Below are 11,952 nucleotides of genomic sequence, written 5' to 3'. Positions count from 1 at the left end.
CTCATGGCACAGGGATACCGGATCGGTTCTTTGTGGCTGCCTGGAGGGGTGGGATAGGGAGGGTGGGAGGGAGGGAGTCAAAGAGGGAAGAGATATGGGAACATATATATATGTATAACTGACTCACTCTGTTATAAAGCAGAAACTAACACACCATTGTAAAGCAATTATACCCCAATAAAGATGTTAAAAAAAAAAAAAAAAAAAAGAACAACAGAGAAAATCATGAATGTTCTGTATATATGCATCATTGGAAATATAATATTCAGAAAAGAATGTAACTTGTAGGAAAGTATATACATATTCATGATGTATTACAAAGAGGGTTATTTCACTAGTCTAGAATGCTGGTGCATTTTCTTTTAGGCTACTAGGGAAATGTTAGATTCCAAGATATGACCACAGGGTGGTGTAGTTGCTATTCTCAGTCCTTTTGGGTAAGAAAAATTTGTCCATGAAAGCAGTTACATTTTGGAGATTTTGAGGATGACTCCTGATGAGTCCAGAGAGCAGAAGAAAATTTGCTTTCATCAAAATTGTGTTATCAGCTATGATATAGAAATATTTATGGAAAAGGATATAGAAATGCAACTCTGTGGAAAAAATGCTGCCAAAATTCATACCTATTGGAAAAAGTATAATGAAGTGAGATCACTAGAACTGGGCAAGAACCTTCAAATTACCTCATTTAGCTCCTTTTTAAAAATTTATATTTTATTTTTTAATTGAGGTATAGTTTCCTTACAGTATTATATAAGTTTCAGGTATACAACATAGAGATTCACAATTTTTAAAGGTTATACTCCATTTATAGTTATTATAAAATATTGGGTATATTCTCTGTGCTGTACAATATATCCTTGTAGCTTATTTATTTTATACATAGTAGTTTGTGCCTTCTAATCAGCTACCTTTATCTTGCCCTGAAAATTTTCCTGAAAATTTCTCTAGTTCTTTACTTTCATAATTTTTCTTCTCTATTTTTTTTTTTTTTTGGAGGGGAATGAAGCTGGTGGATAGGAAAAGCTGATATTTTTATAGATGATAGAGGCAATATGAAAGCATAAAAGAGAATGCCCTTTGGCTGTTAGGCTGTTGGAATGAACCTCAGATTAAGATTTTTTTGCCACCAGGAATAGAGATTTTTCTCTGGAGAATTCTCAACTTTTGGTCAAATAGGGAGTTGAGATGTCTTACTTGTTTTCATAGCAGCTCTGTGAAGACAAAGAGGGGCAGATACCACTTTCATCTTAAATGGGAAAATAAAGTGACAAAGAAGATAAGTGAAATTTATTCAAAGTTATCTAATCAATACTAAATTTGGGGGTAAATTCTAGTTTATTTCAGTGATATTTCTTCTAGTTGTTGTACTTTAATTAAAATGACATTTAATGCTGACTTTATTCATTTTTGTCATTCAATATAGAAAACACGGACATCTTTATTGGAAACACCTGAAACTAGTTGTTGGAAACTTGATTCTAAAGCAGCTCCTTCACAAAATAAATCTGGAAACTTCCCATCAGCTGATCACGGCAAATCAAAAGATAAAAGAGACTGCCTGTGGACATCTGCCAAAAATACTTTATCTACACCATTACCAAAGGTTTGTTGCTAAAATTTCTAAGAAAGTAGTCATTTTTTTAATAAAAAAGAAGTCTCTGTTATCACATACCATATATCTGGTATCACACACACAGACATGAAACCATTTTCTTTAAAGTTTCAATTATTTGTTATACCAGCACGAAATGGTTTCATTTTTTTTAATCTATCACTGTTCACAACTTAATGACATCTTGGGCAAATTTTATCACTTTCTGGCATTCACCAGTGCATAGGACCCTGATGTACAAAATCTGGTTTTGACTTGCATTTTCCAGTATGACCTCAGTTACCTCCCTTTGCTGTTTACTCCTCATCATCTTGCTGCTGGAGTCTTTTACTTAGCAGTCAGCCCTGTGGAGCAGGCACCACTAACAAGGTGGCTCATTGCTAGCTATCTTCGACATGTCCACTTAATCCATGGGGAATTCATTCAACCTTTCAATGCTAAATGGTGGTGCATAATGCTCTACTTCTTACTCCCCCTTTCCTGCTCTCTGCCATCTATCTCTCTCTAATTTCTTTTTACTTTGCTCAGGAAGACACAAAGATAAACAAATTTTCTGCCTAGGTTTATATTCACTTAGGGAATGAGATGCCAGTATCCCCTTTTTATAAGGCTGCTTTTTAAAGTTATATCCTCACTTGTCTTGGGAGTCGCGGGGAAGAGTATTTCAACCTGTCTTTACCCACTAAGTGGAAATTTTGTGCTTTAACCTCCCAGTTTCCTTAAAATAACTGGGAATAAGAGAGGTATTTGGTGATTGTTGGGCCTGTTCTACCACCTTTTTTTTTTTTTTTTTTTTTTTTTTTTTTTTTTTTTTTTTTTTTTTTTTTTTTTTGCTGTACGCGGGCCTCTCACTGCTGTGGCCTCTCCCCTTGCGCAGCACAGGCTCCAGACGCCCAGGCTCAGCGGCCATGGCTCACAGGCCCAGCCGCTTCACGGCATGTGGGATCTTCCCAGACCAGGGCACGAATCTGTGTCCCCTGCATCAGCAGGCGGACTCTCAACCACTGCGCCATCAGGGAAGCCAAGTGCCCTTACTTTTTAAAGATACTTTTTTTAAATTATAAAACTTACATATTACAGGGTAATATGGAATACTAAACATTGACTAATGGAATTACTTTGTCAACAAAACATAAGCAAACTTTTTGTTGAATAAATCAGTAAGTATTTCTATGGAGTGAGAAAAGATTTCAGGTCTTGGATCTTAATCATTGTTAGAAAAATTAAAGTCTCTCTTAAGATTGTTGATTGCTGAAGCTAGAGTGCCTCTTTTCTCTCTCTTTCTCTCTCTCTGCCCCTCCCTCTCCTTCTCCTTCTCTCTCCCCCATGATTTTTTTCAAACACTTCTGAATTAAATTCTTATCCAAAATTTCTACTTCATATACATGTCAGTAATAATGGAGAGTTATTATTGATTGCTAAAACCTCAACTTGCGTTTATTAGTAATATATGTTTTATTTGATGGGATAACGTATTGTTTTTCTTTTTGAATAGGCATATACTGTGAAGACACCAACGGAACTAAAAATTCAGCAAAGAGAAAACAAGAATGTACCCACTGAAGAAAGTAGTAAAAAGAGAAAAATGGTCTTCGATTTTGATATTAATTCGGATAGTTCAGAAACTACTGATCTTTTGGTAAACTTATTACAAATAATCAGCATTTATTATTTGTGTACATTATTATATTTCTACATTATTTCTTGATGTATATGTATAATATATATGCATAGTATCTATTATTGCAATACTGAAAAAAAGTAGAACTCTACTATAACACAGAACCCTCTACTTTTGCAGCATTTTAAAGAAATTAGTGTTAAAAAATCGCCGTAAACTTCAGAAAACATTGACATTTTGAAATATTTGATATAACATAGTTGTCATATGAGAGGACTAACCCTCTTGTTTTCCAGAATAGTGTTATTTCTTTTCCTTTTTTTTTTTTTTTAAAGAAAGGCTAGGTGAATCTCTTTAATCTTGCTGCAGCCAAATTTGTTATTCAAGACCCCTCTTGATTTTGCATATTATATATGTTCTTTTATTTTATACCACTTATTGGTTGAAATCTATATCAAGGTATTGGTTGAAAACTATAACGTTTCTATGATTCTTAATGGGTTAATGTGTTAAAGATGACATGTTTAAGGAGGATAGTTCCCCTAGCAGTTTGTATCACCAATTACTCCCTACTATGAGTATATTAACACATATCAGGATTTTCTTAAGTCATAATAATGATTTATTGAGAATAATTAAACTTATACTCATTTAATTTAAAATCAGATAAACCTTATTACACGAAATGGAGCAATTTACCAAAGATTCTTAATTACAAAATTCCAGTTAAAGTCATTTGTTTCATTATTCCAACTCATAGCTATGAGATCCTTCAAGCTTTTATACTGCTTTGGGATCCTCTACTTTCATTTGTTCTGGAATAATGAGTAGCTGAAGTCTTAAAATTGTAATTATTGAAGTTAACTTATAGAAAATCCCTACTCTAGTATCTCTTTGTTTTGTAGATAATGATTAGCATTTTAATGATTAAAATGTGAACCAGGCACTATTGTAAAGACTTTACACAGATTACTTCAGTTATTTCTTGAAACAATCTCATGCTTTAGAAGTAGAGACAGGGTTGTTATTCTCATTTTACGGATGAGGAAACTGAGTCACACTGTTACGTGGCCTAAGGTCACATAACTAGTAAGGCATGGAGCCAAAATTTGAACACCAACAGTCTAGCTCCATAGCCTGTGTATGTCATTGTACATAATAACTGCCAGTTCAAACTGAAGTCCAGATATTAAAAGAATGTAATGAGAATTATTAGAAAGAGCATGAGGTATGGAATTAGATATTCCAGGACTAGAATTCATACTGTTTTTCTAGTAGTGTGAATTTAGGCTAGTTTCTTAGCTTATCTGAGATTCGGAATGACTCATGATTTCTTTTCATTTTTAAAAGGAGCATCACAACTTTGTAACCCAATAAACATACTACAGTATTTTATTTATTTTTATTTTATTTATTACAGTTTAAACTAGTCTAAAGATATTTCATAGTGGGCTTTATTTGTTATAATTATCACTTGAAGTTAGTTATTTTTGTAATTTTCTTAGCTGTTGCATTTAAATTTTGGTGAACATTCAAATTATTATAAAAAGTAAGATTTAAAAATGTATTGTCTAGAATGACCTTAGAGAAGATAGTGGAGTAGGAAGTGCCAGGAACCCATTTCTCCACCTAGATAACAATGGTCCTGGCAGAAACTGTCTGAAGTAATTTATTTTGGAACTCTAAAGACTATTTGAATGCTTGCAACTTCCAGAGGGAAACTTGACTCCTAAGTTATGGTTAATTTTGGTCAATTTCAGCCTTAAAAGTGGTAATGGCTACCTATCACTCAACCTATAACCATGTGGTAGGGCCATGCTCATGTCTTGTTGGAACCAGGTTGAACAATAAGGACCTTGTCCTCCGAAGATCAAGGTTCAGTGTTCTGACTGCTGATTCTGATCACTGAGGTGCAGGTACAGAGTCTGGCTGCCATTGTTTCAAACCTCACTGGCTGAAGTGTCTTCCAGAAGATTTGTCTTCCAGAAGAACAAACTGCACTTTTATCTCTCTCTTTTTTTCCCTCTTTGGAGAGCCGGATGTTCAAGCATTAGAACATTCAAAATCAATCACATTTACAGGGCATTTAGAAAGCCATGCCCAGGAAAAGACACAGGCTCAGAAAAAAAAACCAGGAAGATCTCAAATTTTCACCACAGGCTTATCCAATGCACAGAGACACTTCTAATAGTAAAACAAAAAGCAAAACAAATCTAAATAAATAAACAGTAAACCCTGGGGAAGGGGAAGAATCTGATTTGCAGATGTATCAAATTATAAGATTAAAGTGGCTAGTTTTCAACAACAACAACAACAAAATCACAAGGCATATGAAGAAAAGGAAAGTATAGCCTATCAAAGGAACAAAACAAATCAACAGAAAATGTCCATGAGGAAGCTCAGATATTGGACTTACTAGACAAAGACTTTAAAAACAACCATCTTAAAGATGTTCAAAGAGCTAAAGGAAGACATAGACAAAAACAGAAAAATGTATGAATAAAATGAGAATAGCAATAAAGAGATAGAAATTATAAAAGGAACCAAGAAGAAATCTTGGAATTGACAGTACAGTAATTGAAATGAAAAGTGTATTAGAGGGATTCAAAAGCAGATATAAGTAAGCAAAAGAAAGAACTGGTAAACTTGAAGATAGGACAATAAACTATTGAGTATAAGCACAGAAAAAAAGGAATGAAGAAACGTGAACAGAGCCTCAGAAACTTGTGGGACACCATCAAAAAATCAATATATGAATTGTGGGAGTCCCAGAAAGAGAAGAGAGAAAGAGGAAGAAAGAATGTTTGAAGAAATGGCTGAAAACTTTTTAGATTTTGATGAAGTAAATGAATCTACAAATCCAAGAAGCTCAATGAATTCTAAGTGGATAGATTCAAATAGACTCACATCTAAACACATTATAATCAAACTGTTGAAAGACAGAGAGAATCTTCTTTTTTAATACATAATATATTTGTTCCCCTGTGCTATACAGTAGGTCCTTGTTGGTTATCCTTTTTAAGTATAGCAGTATGTACATGTCAATAGGAAACTCCCTAACTATCCCTTCCCTCCATCCTTCCCCACCTGGTAAACATAAGCTCATTCAAAAGACAGAGAGAATCTTCAAAGCAGCAAGAGAGAATCAACTCATCATATATGTTACCCTCAATAAGATTATCAGCTGATTTCTCATTAGAAACCTTGGAACCAGAAGTCAGTAGGTTTACATATTCAAAGTGCTGAAAGACAAACATTGTCAGCTAAGCATTTGCTATCTGGCAAAACTGTCCTTCAAAAATGTAGTGAAATTAAGACATTCCCAGATAAACAAAAGCTGAGGGAGTTGTCACTAGACCTTCTCTTCAATAAATGCTGAAGGGAGTTGTTCAGGTTGAAATGAAAGCATGCTAGACGAAGAAATAAAAGATCTCTGATAAAGTTAAATACACTGGAAATTATAAAAGCTGAAATGATTGTAATTTTGGTTTCTAACTTCACTTTTTATTCTCTACATAATTTAAAAGACAAATGCTTAATTATGTTGTTGGGCACACAATATATAAAGATGTAACTTTTGACATCAGTAACAGAAGGAGAATGGAGCTGTATAAGAGCAGTTTGTGTAGGCTATTGAAGTGAAGTTGGTATAAATTCAAATTAGGTTACTATAATGTTTGGTCATTAAATGTAGTCCCCATGGTAACCACAAAAATTATCTATAGAATATACACAAAAGGAAATGGGAAGGGAATCAAAACATTTTACTACCAAAAAAGTCACCTAAACACAAAAGAAGAGAGTAATGGAGGAAATGAGTGACCAAAAACAAACAAACAAAACACCTATAAAGCATATAGAAAATGAATATCAAAAAAGGCAAAAGTTAGTCTCTCCTTATCAGTAGTTACTTAAATGTAAACAGATTATACAATCTAGTAAACAAAAAGAGACTCATGTTAGCTTTAAATTGGTTAAATGTGAAAGGATGGAAAAAGATGTGCAAGTAGTAACCAAAAAGGAGGTGGGATGGCTATACTAATATCTGACAAAATAGACTTTAAATCAAAAAGTACAAGAAACAAATAAGGACATTATATATTAATAAAAGATTCAATGCAGTGGGAAGTTATGAGAGTTTTAATCATTTACACATCTAATAACAAACCCTTAAAATATATGAAGTAAAGCTAATACAAAGAGATGAAGTTAGAAATCAATAAGAGAAGGAAAATTAGAAAATTCACAAACTTGTGGAAATTAACACACTTCTAACCAACCAATGGATCAGAGAAGAAATCACAAGGGAAATTTGACTTAGAGATGTATGAAAATGAAAAATACAATACACCAAAACTTACGTAAGATAGAAAAAACAGTGCTCTAAGGGAAATGTAATAGCTGTAAATTCCTACATTGAAAAAGAAAGAAATCAATAAACTAACTTTATACCTTAAGGAACTAGAAAAAGAAGATCAAACTAAACCCAAAGCTGACAGAGGAAGGAAATAATAAGGTTAGAGTGGAGATAAACAAATTAGAGAAAAGGAAACAACAGAAAATCAATGAAGCCAAAATTTGGTTCTTTGAAAAGATCAATTAAATTGACAAACCGTTAGCTAGACTGACAAAAGCAAATACCTAAAGTCAGAAATATAATTGGAGATGTTATTACCAACATTTTAGAGATAGATAATACTGTGAATAATTATATGCCAACAAATTAGATAACCTAGAAGAAATATACAAATAGAAAAACTACTTGAAATACACAAATTACCTAAATCTGCTCAAGAAGAAACAGAAAACCTTATCAGAGCTGAGTTAGTAATCCAAAACTCCCAACAAAGAAAAGTCCTCGACCAGATAGCTTTATTGATGGATTCTACCAAATATTTAAAGACTTAACACCAATCCTTCTCAAAGTCTTCCAAAAAATTGAAGGGAGAACACTTTGTAACTCATTCAATAAGGCCAGCATTACCTTGATACCAAAGCCAGATGAAGGCATCACAAGAAAGGAAAATTGTAGACCATTATTCTTTCTGAATGTAGATGCAAAAATCCTCAACAAAATATTAGCAAATCAAATCCAACAGCATAGTAAGTGGATCATTTACCATGACCAAAAGAGACTTATCCAAGAAATGCCAGAGTGGTTCAATATAAGAAAATCAATATAATACACCACATTAATAGAACGAAGGAAAAAAATTGCAAATGATCATCTCAATTGACATGATAAAAATTCATAAAGCTAGGACAGAGGGAAAATTCCTCAACATGATAAAGGGTATGAATGAAAACCAAAGCTAACATCATACTCAATGGTGAAAGACTGAAAGCTTTCCCCCTAAGATTTAAGACAAGGATGCCCACTTTCACCAATGTTAGTCAGCATTGTACTAGAAGTTCTAGCCATGGCTTTTAACTATTAGACAAATACAAAAAACAAAAATAAAAGGCATGCAAATGTTAAAAAGAGGTAAAACTGCCTCTGATTTGCAGGTGACATGATCATATCTATACATGGAAAATCACAAAGCCTAAACAAGAAAGCTTCTAGACCTAATAGATAAATTCAGCAATGTTGAAAGGTATAAGATCAACATATGAAAATCAGTTATGTTTCTATACACCAACAATGAATAATCCAAAAAGGAAATTAAGAAAACAATTTTATTTACTATACCATTAAAAAGAATTAAATACTTAAGAACAAATCTAGCCAAGAAAGTAAAATACTCATACACTGAAAATTACAAAACATTGCTGACTTAAAAATAAAGAAAAAAAATTCTGTGTTCATGGATAGGAAGACTTAACATTGTTAAGATGTCAATACTACCAAAAGCAGTGTACATATTTAACATGTTCCCTATTAAATTTCCAACAGCTTTTTTGGCAGAAATGGAAAATTCGATACATTTATACAGATTTGCAAGGGGCCCCAGATAGCTAAAGCAATCTTGAAAAAGAAAGACAACATTGGAGGACTCAGTTCTTGACTTTGAAACTTATTACAAAGCTAGTAATTGAAATAGTCTAGTACCGGCATAAAGACAAATATATACACCGATGTAATAAAAAACAGAGCCCAGAAATAAATCTTCACATATATAATCAATTGAGTTTTGACAAGAGTGCCAAGATCATTCAGTGGGGAAAGGACAGTTTTTTCAACAAATGGTACTAGGAAAACTGGATGTCCACATGCAAGAAAATGAAATTGGACTCTTACCTTACACCATATACAAAAACTGACTCAGAATGAATCAAAGACCTAATTGTAAGGACTAAAACTATGAAACTCTTAGAAGAACATTGGGAAAATCTTCATGACATTGAATGGCAAGGACTTCATGGATATGATGACACCAAAGCACAGGCAAAAAAGAGAAAAAATAGGTAAATTGGACTTCATCAAAATTAAGGACTTAAATGCATCAAAGGACTCTATTAAGAAAGTGAAAAGGTTAAAGATTGGGAGAAAATATTTGCAAATCATATATCTGACAAGAGATTAATATCCAGAATACATAAGGAACTCCTGTAACTCAATGACAAAAAACAGGCCAGTCGAAAAATGGGCAAAGGACTTGACCAGACATTTCTCCAAAGGAGATATACAAGTGCCCAATAAGCACATAAAAGATGAATGCAACAGAGTTATAAGGACAGACAAGTTTTTGTTGTTTTAAATTAGGTTAATTTATTCTTTTTATATAGGCAGCCATTAATGAACATCCAGTTACCATGCAGTAAGCAAAATTTTAATGTTAGTTTACAGTATGATTTTTAAAATAATTTATCTTTTCTAAGTTGGTCAGTTGGTGCATACTGACTTGAGTGTATCTGAAAGGTCAGCTCTTTGTGACTAAGTGAATTCTGCTGAAATCTTATAATTCATGAAAATGGCTGAATATTTTCATCCATGAAGCTTCTGAAATTTGTGTTAAGTGTGACTTTAATGAGCAGGAAAAGATAATGTGAACTGATTGCTTACCTGACTAAATTTATGTAGCATATTCATTAAGGAAATGGATTCTGGAGCCAGCCTACCTGGATTTGAATCCTGGCTCCACCTATTACTAGCTGTATAGTCTTGGGCAGGTTACTTAATATTTGTGTGTCTCAGTTCTTCACCTTTAAAATGGGGATAATAATAATATTTGTGTGTCATAAAAATGTTGTGAGGATTAAAACTAATTAAAATATGCAAAGTGCTTAAAGTAGTGCCTGACATAAAGAAAATACTGAATAAGTGTTAGCTATTATTATTTGGGAAAATATTCATAAATTGATAATTGACAACATTTATAATTTTTATAGGATTATGAATGCTTATTATAAGGCCTAAGTGTATTTAAATAAGTAGGTTGGGAGAAGGGGTGGGGAAAGTGATAGTATGAAGACTCTGAAACTGAAATAGAAATCAGTAGAAAAACACTATTCATACACATCTTGTATTCCACATAACCTTTTAGGTATATAGTTAGTAGAATCAAAATCTAGGTCCTTGTTTGACAGATTGAAGATTTATTTTGTCATTGTCTTCTTTCTTCAGTCTTTTTAATTTTTTTTCCTCTTCTTTTCCTTTCCCCTCTCTCCTCTTTTATTCTCCCTCCTTGTACTCCTCCATCTTCTCATATGTGGGATGTAGACAAAAATTTAATAATATAATATTAATGGTGGCAGCCTCCAAATTATATTTTTATATTTCTCTTTAAGAGCATGGTTTCAGAGGAAGAGACATTGAAAAAACTATACAAGAAGAATAATCCACCAATTTCTCAATTTTGTGTCAGAACACCCAAAAAGGTAGTTTTAAAATTTTATTTCAGAAAGCAAATTTCAAAAGATGGATTTAATTCTTTTTTTTTTTTTTAGTTAAACATATTATGATTTTATTTATTTTCTATTCAGACTCCTTCATCTCTAACAACCACTGGATGTACGCGGAAGCTTGGAGCTATGAGGAAAATGCAGGAGGACCCTTGGGCTATAATTGCTAAAATGGATAGGAAACAAAAACTAAAGGAAGCAGAAAAGCTATTTGTTTAATTTCAGAAAATCAGTGTGATTAAGAAGCCTAAATAACAGCAAATTTACAGTTAATTTTTTATTCTTATTTTCTACAGAGCCAAACATTTTCTGATATTGAGACTTTTTTGATATTTTCATAAATAATTTGTTTCTTTATATTTTAATATTTTGGCCTAAATGGGAGATAACCACATGTTACTTAAAAACTTGTAATTCTATTCAGTTAATTAGGTGATTATATTTTGGTTTTACCTTTTCTTGTATTCGAAAGCTGTTTTGACTAAGTTTTCACACCTGTAAAGTTGTCCGTTGAACACTAGGAATACATTACTGAGATTTACTATTTATTCTTTACTATTAAAATATTTTAGATGCAAATACTTCTCATTGATTCTGTGAGGTCATCTGAACAGCTAATTATTATAATTTTGCTAATATTATTTATTTTTAAAATTTTGAGGACATTTAAGTTTCACAGTTCTGAAGCAGCTTTATCTATTTATAAAATTGACAAATGGCTTTAAGTTGTGGGAAAAAAGGCTCCACCAGTATGACTATCTAAAATACTTCATTTATTCAACATTCATTTGGCAAATATTTATTGAATATCTGCTAAGAATTAAGCACAGTTCTAGATACTGGGGATATAAGAATGAATGAAACAAAAATA

At 32.6% G+C, this 11,952-nt stretch overlaps 1 protein-coding gene across 1 annotated transcript in view; it reads left to right on the top strand.

Moving 5' to 3' along the window:
- Positions 1 to 11,660, top strand: part of SYCP1 (synaptonemal complex protein 1) — a gene marked incomplete at its 5' end in the record, with an annotated part of 82,423 nt that extends 70,763 nt beyond the window's left edge. The window contains 4 exons of the mRNA XM_007454791.1: positions 1,427 to 1,606; positions 3,111 to 3,254; positions 10,968 to 11,057; positions 11,163 to 11,660. Of these exons, the coding sequence (XP_007454853.1) occupies positions 1,427 to 1,606; positions 3,111 to 3,254; positions 10,968 to 11,057; positions 11,163 to 11,300 (552 nt within the window). The remainder of the gene's footprint in view (positions 1 to 1,426; positions 1,607 to 3,110; positions 3,255 to 10,967; positions 11,058 to 11,162) is intronic.
- Positions 11,661 to 11,952: the final 292 nt, after the last annotated feature.

This window comes from Lipotes vexillifer, unplaced genomic scaffold (genome assembly GCF_000442215.2).
Source record: "Lipotes vexillifer unplaced genomic scaffold, Lipotes_vexillifer_v1.1 scaffold998, whole genome shotgun sequence".
NCBI lineage: Eukaryota > Metazoa > Chordata > Mammalia > Artiodactyla > Lipotidae > Lipotes > Lipotes vexillifer.
The sequence above is the reverse complement of the archived record's forward strand: the minus strand, read 5'-3'. Positions and strand labels throughout refer to the sequence as shown.